This window comes from Pygoscelis adeliae, unplaced genomic scaffold (assembly GCF_000699105.1).
Source record: "Pygoscelis adeliae isolate BGI_AS28 unplaced genomic scaffold, ASM69910v1 Scaffold294, whole genome shotgun sequence".
In the NCBI taxonomy this organism is placed as follows: domain Eukaryota; kingdom Metazoa; phylum Chordata; class Aves; order Sphenisciformes; family Spheniscidae; genus Pygoscelis; species Pygoscelis adeliae.
In genome coordinates this window covers 1702450-1723242 of record NW_008824722.1, presented here as the reverse complement: position 1 = coordinate 1723242, position 20793 = coordinate 1702450, and the positions used below count along the sequence as shown (strand labels likewise).

The 20793-nt window shown below is 48.3% G+C and overlaps 1 protein-coding gene across 1 annotated transcript in view; it reads left to right on the top strand.

Annotated features, from left to right (window-relative positions):
* Nucleotides 1-20793, top strand: part of HPSE2 (heparanase 2 (inactive)) — a 112424-nt gene that overhangs the window by 51829 nt on the left and 39802 nt on the right. The window contains exons 3-4 of the mRNA XM_009323313.1: nt 19239-19412; nt 19989-20160. Of these exons, the coding sequence (XP_009321588.1) occupies nt 19239-19412; nt 19989-20160 (346 nt within the window). The remainder of the gene's footprint in view (nt 1-19238; nt 19413-19988; nt 20161-20793) is intronic.

The window sequence follows — 20793 nt, the reverse complement described above, 5'->3', positions numbered from 1 at the left end:
TCACCGTTGCTCACTTAAAAATGCAAAACCATATTTGTTTTGAAAGTCAAGGTAAAAGCAAATATTGGTGTGCCGGTTTTCACGAGCCCCGTTGTTAAATGATTATGTACGACGTGGTTGGCAGAACATCAGCAGCTAAAGCAAGCGCGCTCATACTCACTTCTTTCTCATCCTTGTTCGTACTGTGCGGGCTTTCTGCTGCATGCTGCCTTTCAGCACAAAGCTGGGCTAAGCGTTGTCCCCATCAGTACGGTGGGGAATGGGACTATGACTTTATCCTCCACGTTGTCTGTCGTTCTGGTTCCCGAATGCTCCAGTGAGTTAATTGCTAGCAGAGGGATATGGTAGGGAAGAGCCACATGCAAAAGAGGAAAGGGCTATTTTCAGCTGGGACCGAGACAAAGACACAAGCTGTGAAGAGCAGCGATACAGAGACGCAAGTTTCTGGCCTTGCAACGGGGAACTTTTCTGATGGGACCGTGAAACTGTGCGGCCGGCTCGCCAAGCAGAGCCGAGAGGGCAGGTCCAGCGCTGTTATGCTAGACAGCGTAAAGGCAAAACTTGCCGAACTTATAATGGATAATTTATGATGTAATCCTCGCAGAAACGGAGCCCCTCCATTTTGTGAAACAATGTCCTCTAGAAAATATCTGCACTTAGCTAGTACACGCAGATTCAAGGAAATTCTTTCAGGAGGGTTTGAGTCTAATAAAACGGGAATGTGTGACCTGGCCTGCACCATTATTTGCCCGGTTTTATCCTTTTGTTATTATTTCCAAATGTGGAATTCTCATTCTTCCACATTTCTGCAGGTGAAGCTAGGCCAAGAAAAAACAACCGTCTCCTGCAATTACAGGGAGTACCTATTAGGGCTGTAACGGGGCTAGCAACGCAGGCCAGCATCCAGAACTGCACGTGTTCCTGGGGGTTTGTGGAAACGTTCCCGCCAGTGCCCAGGAGCCCAGTCCCCGCATGGGCGAAGAGGTGCTGGCTGGAGCGGTGGGACCCTTGCGGGGCTGGGGGACGTTCGCTCTCAGCCCTTCTCTGTGAGCAGATGGGTTGCCTCGGCCAAAAGAGCGCAGCGTTTGGCTCTGATGTTCTGGGATGCAACGGTTTACAGATGGTATGGTCCCCTCCTCTTCCAGGACGTAAATCCTCTGGGACGGAGTCTGTGCCATCTCTACGTGCTCATGTTGGAGTGCTGGTCTTTGCGTGATGCAGAAGACAGAGCTGTTGTAAGCACACTGCCGGCAAGCTCCAGGTCTTTTCCGCTCTAATATTTACGATTTTACCTACCAAAAGAGCTCCTTTTAAAAAACGTGAATGTTCCTACTTCTGCCTGCCAGATATTACAACTGGGAGAGCTGGATCCTTCAAGTGTGTCCTTGTTTCTAGTTATAAAACCAAATTTGGACAGCAACGTATAATATTTGCAAAGGGTTTTACGTTGCTTTGTGGCACAGACGTGGCGGGTCCCAGTGCCTGGTGTTAACCGGTGGTTGGTGGGGCTTTTGCCTGCAGCAGAGCCGCTGCTAGCACAGCGTGGGGACGCTGTGGCTGTGGGACGAGGAGCAATCAGGATGAATGCAATGACTATTTCCCAGAATGTAAACAGCCTCGCAGCTTAATGGCTCTATTTACATTGACGGAGATCAGGAAACACACTTTGTTATTTTAGTCTGAATAAGCTCATGCAGATGGTAAGCAGAAGCAACGTGTTTGGAGTTTCTGGTGTTCTCTGACAAGCCAGGTTGCACATGAGTGTGTTAACCTTGCCTTTGAAAAGCGCTTGATTTTTATCAGCTTGTTTACCAAACTGTCACAACAAGGCATAAAACCACAGAAGGCTCACAGGCTGATATGAGAAATGTGCGTGTTCTTGGTAGCGGAAGAGGAATAGGAGCTTTCTGCTCTTTGTTAAATGCGGTAACGAGCCATTTTTTTTCTACAAACCACGGAGCGAGCTGTTGAGCAGGGAGCTGGGGCGAGAGGAAGATGTTCCATGGACAAATTGCTCTCCTCTCCTGCCACCTCCAGCCTCCACAGATGCGTGGGGTGGGATTCATCAAGTTGCTCAAAAAAAGCCATTTGCATCGTATCGTTTACCGGCGCCAGCGAGTCCTCCGTTCCCTCCCGGCCAGAGGCTTCCCATGACGGTGGGCCGGCTCCCCGCGAGCTGGTGTTGCGGCTGCGGGAGCCGAACGAGTTAAGCTGTGCTTGCCGTTCCAAGTGGGAGCGAAGAGCCATTGCAAAATGTTTTTCCCCCCGTTGGCTCTGCGTGTTGTTTTAAAATTAAATTGGTTCTGGTTAGCAAACAAGAACAGGACGGCAAAATTAAATTTTCTGAGGAATGTTGTGAATCCTGTGTGAAAAATAAACCCCAAAATGTTTTTTCCCTCCCGCACTCTTTGGCTTGCCTTCATCCCCTCTTTGCCTGCCATCCCTCCCTCTCTGCTCCCTCTACAGATGTGTCAGTGGGTGGCAAGGCTGGTGTCCTTATGCCAAGGTGCTGTGGTGAGCAGCAGTGGGAGTTAATGGGAGCTGGGACGTCATGGCTTGGCCGACAAATTTATTTCTTTTTCCCTTCTACTTATTGTCCCACATCTTCTTTTCTTGCTCCTTTGCTCTCGCTGTCCTCCCAGACCATGCTCTGCCTGAGGGACATTGTTGTTCCCTCCCCAGCAGGTGAATGCTGAGCATGTCCAGAGAGTACCTCAGATGCATAGAGGACACAGTATTAATTTTAGAGGCAGAATTGGACCTATAAAGTATAATTCAGCCCCACGCAGATGACTACCTCCGGCCATCTGCAATGCTTCAGTCTCGCTGGAGTCCAGCACAGACTCTGCATTGGAGGAGCTACACCCACGTAGGGCTCTGTGATGGACAATACAGACTTTTCCCTGTCTGCTTCCATCTTCCTTATTTATTTATTTATGTGCAGATGGAAAATCTTTGACACAAATTGGCACTCCTTAGATTCTGTTCCTCTGGAAAGCTCCTGCAGTTCTTAAAAGCTTCTCCTACATTTGGTCAGCCCTGCAGGCATTCGCTGTGCACTTCATAAGTCATTTCTCTAGTCATTGCCTCAGTATTTGTGTCAAGTCTTCTTGGATCTTTATTTATAATTTGGCGCAAGTTTGTTCTGAGGGCTCAGCAGACTCTCGCTGTTTTGTGCGAACTAGGACATCTTGCTCTCAGACCTTTAGATGGGACAGCAGGTTACTCCGAGTTGAGTTTCATCACACTCGCGGTGCATGTGAAGTGCTGGGGCTATCATTATTTACTGGCTTTTGCTATTCCTTTTATTTGGGAAGTAAGACTCCTTATGCCTTGTAATGCTTGGTGCCCCGTGCCACTGATTTCTGGAGGCCGGGAATGTACCCTGGGAGGTGTCACAGCGTGATTGCCCCGCTCATGCTCTGCTCCAGGCATCTCCTCCTGGCCATTGTTGGAGATGGGAGGCTCAAATGGTCCTCCAGCATGATGTGGAGCAACCACAGGGGCTCACCTGACTGGGGAAGATGGACAGGGTCAGACAATTCTTCTAAAAGAAGAATAAACGTCTCTGGGGAGGCAGCATGGGTCTGCTGAAACCTTGCCCCCAGGCAGCATGTGAGGGTGGGTGCCTTGTCCCTGTGAGCAGCCTTTTCTGGAGCGGGGCTGTGCGTTGGACCCCGTGTCTGGAACAGGGCTGTGGCTGTCGCGGGCAGCCAGGGAGCACTCCTCCCTTGCCATCAGACCATTAGAATAAATAAAACAGCTCCACTTACACTGGATGAAATCAAGTCTTCTGGATTGTGGCCTAAACACGGTCAACAGCTCCTCTGGGCCTTCGAGCTGCCAATAGCTTGCACCTCCTAGCGAGTCTGTCCTTGGGAAGGAGCCATTAGAGGCTAAGGAAATTTTGCAGCTCTCCATCCTTCAAGAAGTGGGAAATCAACACTGATAGGACTTGCAGCACCTCTTGTATCAAGGAACGGGATACACAGGAAACATGCTGATTAGAAACCAGCTTTCAGTGTAATGCCCCAGCCGATGCCCTCCTGGAGCGTGGTTATCAACAGCATTGCCAAAACTCCTCCAGGGCACTGTGGAGGCTGGGTTTCCCTTCTGCTCAGGCCTTGTGGTGATTAGATTGCACTTGGGTGTAGAGCCATCAGCAAGATAATGAGGTTTTCCAGGCCCCTCTGGTAGTTACAGGCTTGTGTTGCATTTGTTGTGCCAGGAGTTGTGTGCACTGGGGTGCCAGTAAAGTTCACCAGAAAGAAATCATGATTAACTAGGGCCTGAAGCATCAGCTTGATAAATGTCTCCCCGCTGCTGCCACCTCTTCTAAGACAAGTGCTGCATGTGTGACTTCTTGATTGGATGGCCAAAAGTGCTCTAGAAAGATGTAGTCATCTGTTTCTACACGCATGCGCACAAAATATTTCACATTCCTCCCTAATTCGCTGTAGATATCTACTTCTTCATCGCCATCAGTCTTTGTGATCAAAGCTGTTGTGTTGCACAGCAGCACACCACCACCAGGTCTGGTCGGGGCTGCTGGGAAGAGGCTGGGGCTGTCAGAGTTTGCTGCCACTACTGCCTTCATCCTGGGCACCCTACGTCTCTCCCCGGTTTCTCTCCAGGAGGTGCTGCTAGTGTCTGACTTGTCCTCCTGGTGTCCAACCTCTCACTCTGTTTGTCCCCTTGGTGCTGATACAGCACAAGAGCATGTGGAAACCCAGGCTGGTGGTTGCAAACCTGGTTTGAGTGTTTATAATTTTATCCTATCGTTTCTCTTTAAATGGGAATTCCTTATGCTAAAGTTTCAGACTGAGGGCTTGAGGAATTGACCTGAAATCTGAGTGAGAATCTATCGAGTCACTTCTGAGTGCTGTGAACATAAATATATTTCCCAATTCTGGAAGTCTAACATTTATCAGCTGTACAATAATGCACAGCCAGCCTCATTTTGTGGGATCAGGCTTCCAACATCCACAGCCCCCAGCGATAAATGGAGCAAGGTCATTGCTAAGCTGGAAAGTAAGTGCTTTTGAAGGATTTCCTCCCAGGACAAGACCTAGTCTTTTCTTCCAACTGCTAACACCTTCCTCCTCTTGCTCAGAGCAAGACCCTAACCTTTCTCAGATATGGAAACTTTCCTGTTCTCTCCTGTCAGAAGCTTTCAGCCCTCCTTTTTTTTCTCCCTTTAATCTTCCCCAGCATGCCACGGTGCGTTCATCTGCCTTTTGCTGGGCTCACCTTTTCTTGCACTTCCCTCTTCTAACACTGCCCACATGGTTCCCATTTACCGAAGGTGGGAGCCAGTGGGCATATCCCATATGTGATCTGATGGGATGGGATTCTCAGGTGGAATTATTTAATTAGAGACTGCCATGCAGTTTCGGGGGAATTTATTTTAATAAGTTGATTTTAATATTTTCTATGCGTTTATTTTTCAGTGGAGATTATGCCATATCCAGAAAGATAACTGTTTAATTAATCAGTGAGATACATTCAGTTAAACCCTGAGAAATTGTGCTTCTTTAGATCAACTTTTATCCCCAAGAATTGTCTTGGAAGGCTGTCTCCTCTGGCTGGGGGCAGAATCCCTTTCAGAGACTTAACAGTGGTTATTTGTTTAGCTGAGTAAGTTTAAAAATTTGACAAGTACATTGCAAAAATCTCAGATCCCTCTCCCAGAAGGCAAGCCAATGACACCATTAGCTTAATCCAGCACCTCATATACTCGATTTTAATATGACTCTTTAGCTCCAGAATATGATGGATTTTCAGCTGAAGGATTTGTGTTCCAGTAGTAAGAGGGGAGAAGGAGGGAGGGTAGTGCTGTAGGTCACTCAGCAGTTGGGTACACAGATGTATTAAAAAACATGCAGAGGTTCTTTTCGGAAAAGAGCTAACATCTGACATCTAAATCCATTCATTGATTGGGGTAACTCACGGCAGAGCCTTTTGCTGCGTGTTTAGCCGAGTCCCACATACCACGAGTGAGCTGTGTTCTCGTCTGCCTCTTCTGCCTACGTGGCTCCCTGCATTTTTGACAGCCACTTCTAGGCATGATACAATTAATGGATGATATTTGGAGCTACTGTCCTGGCAGGCTGTACGAGCACCCCTCTCCATCTCCACAGCGACCGAGGATGTGCTAACTAATGCGGAGGAGTTGTGCTGGCAGCAGTGGCTGCAGAGTAACTGTTGTGAAATTTAACATCCATCCCATCCAAGTCCATATATCTGCAGTGTTGATCTCCAGGGCTGGGCTGGCTTTGGGTTGTTCCCCAGGAAGATAAAGAGGTACAGCGCTCCTATGGAGTTCACCTGAGCCGCTTTCGGTGCTTGCTTCACAAGGAGTCAGGCCTGTTCTTCCCTGCTCACCTTAAAAGGATAAAGAACAGTAGTTCAGATGATGATATCTCCCTTGCAGTAAAGCTGGAGGTCATGCATTCCCCCGAAATGCTGGCAAGCAGTGAGAGGAAGCCAAGGGTATCAGGGAATGCGTATGTGTCCAGGGGAGTAAAGTCATAAGTACACTCCCAGTATATCAGGAGTAAAACCACTTCAGCTAAGTGCAGCATTATTGCAAGAGGGCATGCTGGTAATGGCAAAATTCTGGGTGAAAATGCAGAAAAAGTATTTATTTAGTACGTACGAATCTTCTGTGTTTGACAAAATGATCTGACACAGATTTTGTAATGATAACTGAGCACTTTTGTGGTTTAGGTTTCCTTAAGTGGTCTTTCATCTGTTCCTTCCCTCTTCAGGTCTGCTTCTGTTTCACACTTAAAATTAATGTAATTAACAGCCATGTCACAGTTAATTTTTTCTATGATAACTAAAGCAAAGAGCTGTCTCTTTGTCAATACATTGTTTACTCTTTCGCACCGAGTTACGGATTGATATTTTCCTCTTTCTTCCTCTTATTTGTTTGTATTTGCAGGGTACTTTCCTGTTGTTCTTTCTGCTGCTCTCTCCCCTGGACCCACAGCACAGCTGTTGCCTCTCCATGTCTCACTGGTTGGGAAATGCTGTCTTAAACTCCCTTCCCCAGAGATCCTCTTGACCTGTGCCCTGAATTTGTTCAAATTTGCTTTTTTTTTAAAATACATTATCTTTAATCCATTGTTCTTGTTCCTTCACTGCCTTAAATTGCTGAACTTTATGGTTTTGTAACCACTTGCACTTGCATTTACTTCCAGTTTTGGACTATTAATCAACTTTCTGTATCAATAATATCCAAGTAATAAACATCCCCTCCCCTACTACTTTCCCTTCTCCAGAGCAACTTTCCCCCATGCATTCCATCAGCTTGGTGTGTCTGGGACCTGCCCTGCTCTGTCTTTAGCAGATGCCAGGGTAATTAAAATTATCTGTTCCTACCAACTCCAATTATTTGGCTGCTTCAGTCAGATGCTCAAAAAGGCCTCGTTTGCATTCTCTTTCTGATTAACGGAGCTCTGTGGGACATCTCCTGTGCTCGTTGTCTCTTTCTCTGTCCCTGGGGACATGCACAGGGTCTATTTCTCACCTCTTCTTGAACCCCAAAGTATTCTTCATACAACCCTCCCCTTCCTATTTTCTTCTTCTGTTTCCTAAACAAGTTACATCTTCTCATATCAGTATTCCCCTCCAATGATGTCTTTCCATGAAGCACGTGTAAGGCTAAATGTTGTAGTTGTATATGATGGCTTTGAAGTCATCTCGTTTATTCCCTGTTCTCCTGGCATTTATGTGCAGACATATAATACGATCAGAAGGCTGCCCTGTTATTCTCACTCAGAGTTTTTCTCTGAGCCTACTGCAATTTCCCTTTCCCTTAGCCATATCCCAAGCCTTCAGTTGGTTTTGGGGCACCCGCTAGCTTTTGTGAGTGGGTCCCTTCAGACCTAGTTTCCAGTCCTCTCACTAGGTTGGAGAGGTACCAACCATATTCAACCAACCCAGACGCTACTTTTTCCAGCACTCTCTCTCTGCAGAAGACCATCTTGCCTGGGCAGCAGCAGGCACTTAAGCACAGCCCTGCAACTGGTGCAGAGGAGCAGAAGTCTGAGCAGACCTATCCTCCCTCAGCGCATCAATATTTTTTTGCGAGATCCTAAATGTCGTGCACAGCAGCGGGTTGTTGACATAGCTTTATAAGACTTGTAGGACAGCAGAGCTACTGAATTGGTTGGAAGCTTGGAGAACTTGCTTTACCGTGACGATACTGAAGACCTGCAGCAAATGCTGCTTAATGAAAGTATATTTAGAGGAGGCTTGATCTTAATCTTGAGCTATCCAGAAGAAACAAAAAGCTAGCAGGCAGGGGGTATAGTAAGATCCAGTCCCTAGAAGGCCAAACCAGGTAAGTTTGGACTAGAAGCCAGCCAGGTGCCTGTTTTGACCACAAACATTAAATAACTGCAACATTTTACATGGGGATAGGCTGATTTCCATACTTGCAGCAAATTTTAAGCTGGCGGTGGACACCTTTACAAAAGATCTGGTCTGTCCTGCTGAGGGACTGGGTTTGACTCCTGCACTCCTCGTGTGCGTCCTGGGCTGCGCAGTGCGGGACATCAGGCTAATGACGCTGGCCTTTTCCGGCCATTTGTCTGTGCCTCCAAAATCAGGTTCAGACTCCACCCTGTGTGCTTTGGTACAAGATTCCCCCAAAGATTAGCTGGGGAGAGCTCCTGCCAAACCGGGTCCCTCCAGCTGAGCCGTATCTGCGAGCCCAGAGGAGCAGGAAGAGCCAGGGCCAGTTCCTTCAAATATTTTACAGATTAAGACCAGGGTCTGGGATCTGTGGGAAGTCAGAGGAGTTCACAGACCCCAGCGGGTTATGGTCCTTGCTGCAGTGCTAGCGGTCTGCGCCAATAATTGCTGTCTTCCTCATCCGCCTAGCTTGGTCGTTCGCTATTGCGTTCAAATGCAATGACACTCGGCAATGTGGACAAGCCCTCTGACATTATTTGAGTGCAGCTGGAGGCATCTACTTTAGCCTTGAAAATGCCTCTTTCTTGGCAGTGCTTTGTGTTTATTATAATGCTGTCTGTAATGTGCAAAAGTACATTTCTTTTTTAACTTCCTTCTTTATGTACTAAAGAGTGTGGTTTTAATTAAGGATTTCAGATTGAAACATTTCCGGTTTTATGCGTTGTTTTTTGGTTGGGTTTCTTTTTTTTTCTTTAGGACAGTTTTCAGTTAAAATGTTTTAGAGTTTTGAAAAATACCAGATGCCCAGCTCACAAAGTGTGTGAAGAGCCCTAGTCACTCCCTCTTCCTCCCAGGGAAATCAGCTCCTCCGCCGAGTGGGAACAGCCAGGGATGGCCGATGGCGAGAATGGGGTCAGCAGGCAGGAGAGGACGGGCCAGGACTGGGATCGGCGGTTTTGAGCAGCACACCATGGCTGCGGCTCCTCGCACGATAGGAAACGTTGACTCAGACGCATAAAACGAAGCACCTGATTTTTGTGGATTCTGGGTTTACCCCCCCAAATGGCTAGGGATTGTAAGAGGAGATGGGCAAATAAGATGCTTTGCTTAATGGCAGAGCATCTCTGTTGCAGCGCCCGCCGGCGAGGGGTGTCAGGCGTGCCCCTGCCATCCCTGGTCACTGGCCGCAGCCCCCACCCACGGGGAAGTGAGGCCAACCCAAACAACTTGTAAAATAAAACAGTTGTTTTGCTGCACATCAACTGCCGTTAAAAGCAAAAATAAAAACAACTGGATTTTAGCTCTCCTGGTAGTAGAAGAGCTTAAAAATGTCCTATAAAGACACCCCAAATTTTTGAAAACAGCAGGCAATGAAAATTATGTTAAAACCAGGTTTCTCAAGCCAGTCCCATGATTTTTGGGAGCTTGACTCATGATTTTTGAATGTTGGGGTTTGGCAACACTAAAGTCCTCAGTTTGAATTTGTTCCTGATGCAGTATTTCAGCTTCCTAGCATGACTGATCAGTGTCACTCTCCTCTGGAGCAGCAAGAGACCGGGGGGCAGGAGGTAGAGAGGTCCAGTACCCAGTACAAGGCGCTGCGCCTTCTGCGACTCTGGGGATGCTGTCAGGTGGGTCTGGCTTGTATCCCTGTGCGAGGCTCTTCTGAATCAAGCCGTGTGTCTGCCACATGATAGCAGTTCAGGCAGCAAAAAGGGAGTATCGGAGCTGCCGGCCGGACTGAAGGGAATGGGTGAACTGGATGCACAGCTTACCTGGGTTAAGCATTTTACTGGGATTAAATCAACATGTTGAAAACATGTTTCATACCTATACATCTTTCATTCCAGTTTAGCCATGCAGCGTGTGCACAGGGTGTTGCTCAGCCCATGCTGCCCAGCTCAGTTTTTGCAGGAAAGTGCTGAAAACATCCATCCTCTTGCTGCAGTGTTAGCACTTCAGGTGCTGTCGAGAAAAAGTATTTATAAAGAAAACCTCTGCCTTGCAACTGTGGCACCTTGGAAGAATGAAGTGGATGCAGCTTGCCTGAGCAGCAAGTGATGCACAGGGGAGTGGGTCCCCGTGACGGCTGCTGCCGTCTGCCCCGCAGGCACTGCCCCACGGCCGGCAGGAAGAGGTGAGCGTGGGGACAAGCATGATGCTGCCCTTGGGTCTTCTTGCTCTGCGTTGTGTTACAGTGTACAGCGTACTGCAAGCTACGGCGTTATCTTGTACGCACCTGTGTGGGTTTGGGCTGCATGGGGTTTCCCATGCCTGGGAGGTGAGACTCTGTCACAGGAGGAGATCCCCCTCCATGTGGCTTCCTCAGCCAGGGAGCAGCAGTGCACAGGGACCAAGTCACCTCTCCTCTATGGCAGCACAGAAATGACTCACGTTTGTGCCTTGGGCCAGATTTAAACCGTATAAATCGCCATTCCCCCCACCCATGGGTAATGCTCTGCAGCTGCTCAGGTACCCCTGCTTCAAAGCCCCCCATCCTGCCATGATCCACAGCCCCGTCCTCCCTGCGAGGCAGCTGGGGAGGGGATTCGGTCCTCCCATCAACTGTCCCCATCCATCTCCAGCTGCGTGCCTATTTGGGAGCTCGCAGATCACTGAGTGCTTGAAGAGCTGACCACTTCTTGCCTATTTGGGAATGCTTTTAAATTGTTCCAGAAACTGCTGTTTGTTGATAAATCGGGGCGATCACAGAGAAGTGTTTTAGCTAAACTGTGTAAAAGAAGGAATGAGCTGCACTGCAGCACTGCCAGCTGTCATTGGATTTAGAAACACACATCATAGATTTTGCTTCTTTTCAGACAGCTGCGCTTATAGCTGCTCTTATAGCCATATAAAACAGTCATTCTGTCAGCAAACGGTCTGGCAGCGGAGCTGGGTTATATCTGCAGCCGTGTTCCCAAGCCTGGCGGGTTTGCTCCCTCCACATGCATAGGTAAAGCCCGGAGGAAGGCGGCTTTGTAGCTTGAGCTGTAACCTGTCCCCACCGTCGTAGCTTTGCACGGGGTAAAGAGCAAAATGCTGAGCTATGCCCACCAGCTGTGCAGGGGATAGTGCTGACAGGGCTTGTCTTTAGCACCCCTGGTTGTTAGGAATGGGTAGTTGCTGCCCTGAGAGGGTGTTTTGGGGAGTTTTACCCCAAGTCTGCAGTTGCTGCTAAAGAGTCTGGCTGATTTACAAACCACAGCTTGTTATAGCAGTACTTACAGTGATCAGGCCCTGTCTGCTACGGTCCACCCTATTTGGACTTTGGAGCTAAAGCTGAGAGCCCCAGGGACCACAATTAGATTTTAAAGGATTTCCTCAAGGGAAGGGAGATAGTGCCGATTTATCAAATTTGAAACTTTTAACGGGAACAATATTGCTTTCAATAAAACCATGTCTAGGAAGGGTTTCCTACCTAACAGACCACCTTTAAACACCCACTCAAAGTAGTATTTGAATGTTTTATACACATTTTATTTGCATTCCTTTATACAAAGTGGAATGACTTCAAGCAGACTAGCCTACCTGCATCAGGAGGCTGCTACTCCACGAGTGAGCTATGAGAGCAGGAGCGAGTTATTGCTGCGCATGCTGTTTCACACCAATCCCTCGTGCAAATGGTGTCAAGTGAGAAGTAGCTGTAACGCAGACTATCTCTGTCTCTTGGTGGGATGAGCTGCCTCCTGCAGAGGCCCCGAGGACACCAGTGGTGCAAGCACTGCAGAGCAGTGAGGATGCTGATGAGCTGTACCTGTGTTTTTCTCTGGAGCAGTTTCCATGGATCAAGCCCAGTGATCTGGGGTGGCCAACAAGGTGCACAAGAGCAGGTGGTGCTCACAGACTTATTTTCTCTTGCTGGGTTCTTCTGCTCTGCTCAAACCTGTAGCCCTCTCCCCACCCACCTCTGTTTTCCTCTGAAACTTTAGAAGATGCTGGATTCATCCTGATCCAAACGGGAAGATGTCTTAAGTTATGCAGCAGAAGAAAGCAGCTTTCTTAGCTGTAATGTGATCTTGGTTCCTTCCCAGGCACCAGGCTGGAACAGAGTGTTTGGAAATTGCCCCTCTGGTCATTATCTGAGCTTTACAGCATTTGAAGATTGAACCCAGATCCCACATCTCTTCTGAAGCTCCATGTCAATTTACACTTGTTCCTAGAAACCATTACTGTCCTGTGAGCTCTTTAACACGCAAGGATTGAAAACAGAGCTATTCTGCTTGTTTGAGCTCTTTTTTTTTGCATGAAGGCAGAGCTCAGGGCTCATTCCTTTTTCTCACCATCTGAGGATTAAGCCCAATCCTGACTGTTATCCGACCTCGATACCATTTACACACTGAACCCAATGCCTATGGCTTTTATCTGAGCCCTTACAGCATTTGGAAGCAGGCCATGCCCCTTGTCTGGTATCAAAAGCATTATATTAATTTGGGATTCATTCCACAAAATGAGGCTGTCAGCCAGGCTCCTTAGCAATTGGATATTGAACCCAGACCTAGTGGTTGTCTTCCAAGTTATATGCCAGCTGGGAACTCAGCCCACAATCCATGGCTGCCGGCCAAGCTCCTTATTGGCGAGAGATTGACACCAAGCCCCCAGACTGCTATTTCTGTACAGTGGTGGTAAGGACTAAACCTAGCCCACGTGGTCAGCATAATCACCTCTGCATTGGCAGTGAAATGAAAAATCTAGTTAAAGACTTGAATGAATATTGAGGGTCAATGTTCAGCTGCTTAAAGACCAGGGATGATGACAACAATTCCCTTGGAACAAGGCCCCCTCAATACTCCGGGGGGAATAGCCCCAGATCCCCCATCTGTCATCCAGCTGGATATAAAATCCAGGTTCTCATTAACACACAGTCCACAGAATTTCTTTACTGGCTGGCAGTATTAAAGCCAGTTCCTCCAACTTTCAGGTATTCTTCAGATGGGATTAAACTAGATCCCTTTTCTATAGCACTATTAGGCTCTGCCAAAGCACTTCTTGTCACTCAGAAGAGACCTCCAATGCTGCACCTTGCCTTGGGAACCGCTTCTCACATGCAGCACGCCCCCAGCCTTTGCTTCCCCATAGAGCAATAAGGAAGTCTGGGAGGTAAATGAGAGCAAGGGACAGCTCTGCACACCTCCATCCTCTTTGGGGGAAATTGGGAGCCTGAACAGGTAGAGGGAGCATTTCAGGTGAAACGTGTGTCTGAGGCAAGCAAACTTTTCCCTCCTGCCAGTAATTTTGCCTGGGAATTCTTCAGCATCTTTACACGGTGTGGTTTTACTGCATAGCAAAATGCTTCAGAAGACTGAATTAAAACCAAACAGCTTCCCAGCTGGGATGGTCATCATTAGAATGCAATTTCCAGCAATTGTGTGGGTTTCTTGGTAGCCTCGAAATCTTTAAATTTCTCTTTAAGCAGCAACTTTGAAGGAATGGCTAGCATGCAGCTAGAATAGGAAAATCTTTCCATGATGCAGTGGATCAAGCTGGATGTTGTAGTGCATATGGACAGTGTGGGATGTTGCTTTTCCTCTGAACTTGCAGTGATGGTGAAGGCTACTCTTTGGTGCTCTAACCGTGCAAATTGTGGATGGGGGGTTCTGGTTTCCCTGTCTGAAACCCTACCGTGACTGGGGATGGAATCCACAGGAAGATTTCAAGCCAGTTTTGCAGACCTGTCCCATGGGTCTGGAGTTACTCTGATGGCCTGTTGCGTATCTTCTGATTCATATTTATTTGCTAAGAAAACATTAAGTCCTTGCTACACACATGTGGTTTTATGAGGATTTTCAGCCCAAGAGAGCCAGTGCAAATGGGATTCAGCTGACTATGGTGGCAATTTGTTTGTAAATAAATTTTCCATGTACCCGCTTGTTCTTCTATAAGTGGGAATACCTCTCTTATTCCATCCGTTGTGCTAGCCAGCGATCTTACTCATCTCCTGTCTGAACACTCTGTACCACCCTTTCTGCCCCCTCCCTGCAAAGCTCTCTTTGGGCTTCTCTTTGCTCTTTGCCAGGTCTTTCCCAACCCCTTCCCTCTGCTATCTCGTGTGGGGTCCTCAAGGAGCAGGAGATGCTGCTGGCTTCGGTGCTGGCACCAGGAGCTGTTTGCAGGGACGCTCCAGGTATTGATCAGAATTAATGGGGAATGCAGAGTCGAGCAATACCCATGATTAGTTGAAATCGTTATTTCTAGAACTGCATTTCTTTGCTTTATCAACAGAAGCACTCATCTGTTGTGCATTTGCTTGGTCTCTCAGCTAACCTGCGGATTTGGGGAGTGCGGTGTGTGCTGCCCGCTCCATGCTCAGCTCTCGCCCCGTCCTCCTTGGTGCTGGCACGTGATGTACGTGCAAGAGACGGACGTGGTGAACAGTGGGGATAGAGGGAGAACAAGCTCTTCTTTCCTGTCCTCCTGGTTTACTTCCCAGAGTTACGAAAGCTCCAGGCACGCCATGCCATGCCCCGCCACCCCTCAGCCCACTGGCTGATCTCAGCCTCCGTCTCAGCGTGCACATGAATTTCCACTCTTTGTGCTAAACCCTGCCAAAGCAAAATTCCTGAAGCAGAACAAAAAATGTGGAAGACTTTCAAACCCAGAGATTATTGAACTGTCCCTCTTACCAAATGGGAGTCAATACTATGTTCTTTATAAAGTCTCTTGTATAATGTTTAATTCAGTAACTACAACTGGAAAGTCTTTCCAATTATTTTAAACTGCCAGAGACATTTTAATGTGCCTCAGATTTTGTGTGGGCATACCACAGAGTTAAGTGCCATCCATCTTTTAGAGAACTTTAAAATTTAGCCTCGTATAAAAAGGAGAAAAACGGGAAAGAATCCCAAAGGATGTACTTGTCCCACCACCATTTGTGGCCTCACAGACACCTTCTCCTGCATTTTCAAATTGTTTGTCTCCCTCTGTGCAGGGCGAGAGACCCATGAAAACAGCCAAAATCTTTAATTCCTGTGCAGAGCTTCAGCTGAGGGCAGGACTGTGAGCAGATCTTCACTGGCGGCTTCCCAGCCATGCATCGTCGGGCGGTGTTCACTCTCCAGATGCGTCCAAGCCTCTGCAACCGAGGATGTAAAAGGTTGAGAAAGCCCAAATATCTTCTGATTTCTTTTTTGTGCCAGGGCCAGGGGGCCTCTGTCCCTGCCTACTGGCTGCTGTTAGTCCCAAACCCACTGAGGCAGGTGCCCACCCCCCCTGAAACCTGCCAGCAGGCACTGCCGTTGGGTGCGAGGGAAGGGAGCACGTAGCTTTGCTGCCCTGGTTAGCCTCACTCCGACTACATGAGCATTAGTAAGTGGCAGAAACCGACTCTCCGCATCCTTGTACTTTTTTTTTTTCTTTCCCTTTTTTTCATCTTTTTTTTTTTTGCTTTGTTCCTTCTCCCTGAGCTCAGTGGCATGTGAGCACTGAGCGTGTGCATCTCTGCGCCGGGCGGAGGGGGAGAAGGGGCAAGGAGAACGTCTTATAAATCCAGTTCTGCTCTATTAAGATTCATTCTGGTACGACAATGGCTTTTTCTATTGAAATGCTTTGTGAAAGTCTTGCCTAATGATCTGTTAGCTGGGGAAAGGTTAAATTCCTGGAAGATTTTCTGTGTTTGATGAAGAAAAAACAGTGCCATTATCTAGAATTCAAAGTGAGTTTTAGCCAGCTGTTAATAATACTGCGATTCCTCATGTTCTCATTACTCAGAAGTAATGTGGCCATCCCTAGTCATGGCAGTAAAATATTTATAGCATTCTCTTTTGGCCTTGTTTGTACTTATGGAGGGCTGGACATCACTTGAGATCTTCTAAATATGCTTCTTTTTGTGCCTTAGCCACCCATGACAGTACTCTTCTCATCTAACCGCAGCTGTCTGCAACAGAGTTGTCCAGTTTAAGGTGGTCACCTCAGGAGGTGTCAGATATGCTCTTTAACCACTGACAGTTGGGCATCTTGTGCAAACTGGCCATCAAGGTTCTGCTAGAGTCACTGGAGAGACTGGTGCTTCCAGATTCACACCATCCTCAGAGGGCTGCCAAGGATAAAGGAGATAAATGGGCTTGACACCTGATACTCTGGATACCAAGAGTGCCCATATTAACAATCTGGTTTGATGCAGAAATAGGTTTATTAGTAGTTTTCTGCTCTTTGCAGCCTCGTTGCAGTCTGCAGGTCGGTTTGTGTGCTGGGAGACCACTGGAAACCTGCAGGAGCAACCCCCAGACATCTGTGTGTTTCTCCCACCTCTCTCCCCTGATCACTGAGGTTTCCAGCTCGGAAGGTCATGGCAGAACATGAAATACACGTGGCATCTCTGTGTCCAGGCGCATGGAAACAAAATAAGTGTTATGGGGAAAATACAATTTCACAGTGGCAGGCCCTGCGCTGGGATAAACAGGCGGCTTGTTTCCTCCGGTGGATGCATGGAAAATCAATTCCCAGTCCTCTGCAGAGGCTCCTAAACATGAACCAAATCCCATCCTGTAGTACTTAAGAACTACAATGGTTTTGGACCAGTGAAAAGGTTTCATTTCTAGCAGGGGAACTGCAGGTAATGCCTTTTTGCTATCTTCATGTTGTCATTTAGGTGTCTATCTTATCCTCTTTATAGGAGTCTCATTTCAAGTGCAGCTTTTTGCCTGGAGGTCTGAAGTAAATGAGTATTAAGTAGCTGTATCTGTCTCTAATTCACTAAACATCCAGAAAAACAGCTAATGTGCCTGAACCAGTGGGATGAATACATTAGATTAATCTAATTCAGCTACTTTTCGCTCAAACAGCCAGTAGCGTTTAGAAAAAGGTTGTGAAGGGATTAGGAATTTCTTTTCCACATTTTTACTTTCTTTTCCTTTCCATGATTTTGCTGCGTTCCATTAAACATTAGCTATTCAGTTAGCTTATTTCCTTGACCCTCCTTAAAACATTGCTTTTAAAATAAGTTTATTCTTCTCAGACCTCAGAGCTGGCTCCGTATTCACCGAGGCTTTCAGTGACCAGGAAAGGTGACAGAATAAACGCAGACACACAGGCTGTGAGCAGCTTATTGGGACCGGAGCGAGCAGCTCCTGGCTGTCACCATCTCACCTGCACCTTGGTCCAGCAGTGCGGGCACAGGGAGTCTCAGAGCATCGCCCCTGGGCTTAGAGCAATTCCCTGAGCGTGCGGTCGCCTCCTCTCCATCCCCTTCAGCTCCCTTGGCCATGGTGGTGCATGATAGTACCTTAGTGCCATGGCAAGTCTGATGTATGTATCCTCTGCTCCTTTATACCCCTCTTTATTAGAAATGTGTAAAGAGACCCAGAGCAGGCTGCCTAAACTCTTCAGTTTAACAGCAAATTACTGGTAGCTGCTCTCGATGTGCGTATTTCTCACTGCGGTTCGGTCTAGATCAGGATTACCTCACTTGCCAGAGAGAACATCATATGCAATTGTGTCAAAAGCCTTAAAAACCATCAAGGTATAAGACCTAAATGGCTGCTTTGCTGCCCGCAAGCCCTGCTCTCCTGTCAGTAGACTGCTTCAGTGTGATTTGTTCTTGACACATTCCTGTGGCTGTTGATCATCTCCTTATATTTTGTAAGTGCTGACAAGCAGCTTGATTGTTTGTCCAAGTATTTTTCTGGGACCTGAAGCCGGTCTGCCTACTCTGTAATTCCCCAGCGTCTCCTTCCCCTCTTCTGAAAGTAGAGCCCTCAGTCTGCCCTCCCCAGCCCCCTGGAACCTCCCCATTCCCGGTGGCACCTCACAGTTAAGGTGAGGTTGCTTCAGGAAGCTCACCGAGTGTCCTGGGATGCAGTTCAACAGGCAGGGATGATTGAAAACACCCCAGTTATCTAATTACTCTCTAACCAAATCTCCTTGTGCTGCTGTGTGAGTTTGTATCCTGCTAACACTGGCATTAGCTTCGTCAGGGGTTTGATTGCTTTTTAATTTTTAGGGAAGATTGAAGTAAAAAAAGGCATTAAGCGTTTTGGGTCTCCCAGCAGCACCCTGTGCTAATGTCACCCCTCCCTGAATAGTGGGTCAGCTCTTTCTTTGCTCTCTACTTCTGCTGCTGGCTGGTGCCCCACTGCTCATCAAGGCTACAGCAGGGCAGGGCAGATGCCAGCTGGGGAGCTTTGGGGCCAGCAGGTAGGACACGAATCCTGTCAAGACCCCAGGACTCCAGGAGGGCCACCCCAGCAGCAGGGCTTGGCCAGGCTGTCACCAGGCAGGGAGTCCTCCTCTCTGCCCGAGCTTAACGGGTGGCACGAAGCTCCTCTCTTTGTGTGCAGAGCAGAGGTTAGCTGGGTGCGCAGTGCACACCTTGGAGGCTCTACTTGATTGTTGCTGGGGCTTGGTTACTGCACATGGGGCTGTGGGAGCAGAGAGCAGGCTGTGGTGGCGTGCAGCAGAGGTGGCCGTGAGCTGGGAGCCCTGGGGTGGTGATTTCCTCCTCTGCTCCCCAGGCACTGCAGGGATCTTCTCTGGAAGAGATGCAAGGCAGGATAAGCACAGGAAAGGCTGAACTTTCCTTGCCAAGAGCAGATGAAAAGAGATGCTATAAAGTCACTTGTCTCTGGTAACATGGCCCCTAGCTCTGACACAGTGGTGGAGGGCATCCAAGTTTCATGCTGGAAGGAGATGAGCCCACACCTGGAATCCTATCCCTGTTTCAAAGATCAGGTACATTTCTGCGGTTACAGATGTAGCGGGGATGGCATTTGAACCTGGCTCATCCTACGCAGAAGGCAAGGTCTGATGGACAGCAGGATCATTTGAACCTCCCTGGAACTAGGTTTCATTTGAATTACAAACTGGTTTTTGTTTCTTCCCAGCCAGGTCTCTAGACAAACTCTATAACTTTGCTGACTGCTCTGGCCTTCACCTGATCTTTGCACTGAATGCTTTGCGCCGAAATCCCAACAACTCCTGGAACAGCTCCAATGCCCTCAGCCTGCTGAAGTACAGTGCCAGCAAGAAGTACAACATCTCCTGGGAGCTGGGTAACGGTGAGTGTGGGAACAGGAGAGACACGGGAATGGAGCTCAGATATTCCCTTTTAGAAGAGGATATTTGCAAATCCCAGGATGCTTTGCCAATGTAATTTCAGAGGGATTTAAAGGCCCCTGCTATAAGGCAGCACCATCTCTAAGACAGACCTGGCATGTGTTAGCACCTTAGATGGATGTTTCCATTAGTTGCTATTAAGCACATGAAAAGTTTCTGCCCTGGCTGCTGGGCACAGCCAGTCCTGGGGTGGCCAGACCAGCAGCTCTATGGACTTGTATGGTGGCTACAGTGCCAGGGGAACTTGGGGACCCTACAGGGACAGGAGTATGACACCAAAGTGCAGTTCCTTCACCCAGCACACAGCAGAAGGGGCGCGGGAGGAGATGCTGGCACAGGAGAGCAGGCGATGGCCCTCATCCACTCCTCAGAGGCTCCTTCTTCTGCTCCACAGAGCAGGCAGGCAGCTCTGCGGAGCTCAAGCTGTGCAACAGCATGTGAGCTGTGTGTCTCTCTCTGGAAGCGCTGATGAAGGAGCGTAGCTGGCAAGCCTTGCTTTTCTATTTTTATTTTTCCAGAGCCCAATAACTATCGGACCCTGATCGGCCGCTCGGTGAACGGCAGCCAGCTGGGGAAGGACTACATCCAGCTGAGAAGCCTGCTGCAGCTTATCCGCACTTATTCCAGAGCAAACCTCTATGGGCCGAACATTGGGAGGCCCAGAAAGAACGTCATCGCTCTCCTGGAAGGGTAAGTGATGTTGCTTTGATCAAGAAGAGATCAGAAATCCCTCCTGAGACTGCTGCCCTTTGCAGCAGGTAGACTTGCTCTTTGGCTTCTCAATGTCCAACAGCTGCCAGGACAGCGAGGCTCTGTGCAGCTCAACCACCGCAGTACCAGGGGCTTGGGAACATGGTTGTTTGTGCTGCTAAACTTCTGCAGAGATCCCTGGCGGGATTTTGGGCTAGGATGATTAACACTCTCCCAAGTATTCCCAGCATTTCCCACCTTGTTGAGATGTGAAGATAACGCAGTGGTGTGGGTGCAGGCTCCTGCATGCCTGTGGGCTGCAGGGCCAGGAGGTGGGTCCTGGCACCACTTACCAGTGTAGATGTTGTCTCAGAGTCCCCCTGGACAAATTGCTTTGCTCTTCCCATTTGGTGACTTCTTCTCCCTGTGCTTTCTCCATCTGTGCAGAGGAAGAACCTGTAGCAACTTTCTTCACTAGCCAAGCCCTCTGCTCCCTCCTAGGAGAATTGGTTTGTCTCTAGTTTGGGGAGGCCAGAGGTGGAGAAGGAATGGTGACAGTGAGGGACGCAGACACCTGGAGGTGACATTGGACAGCTACAGGAACCAGGGAGGTGTGGGAGCCTTGGCAGCAGG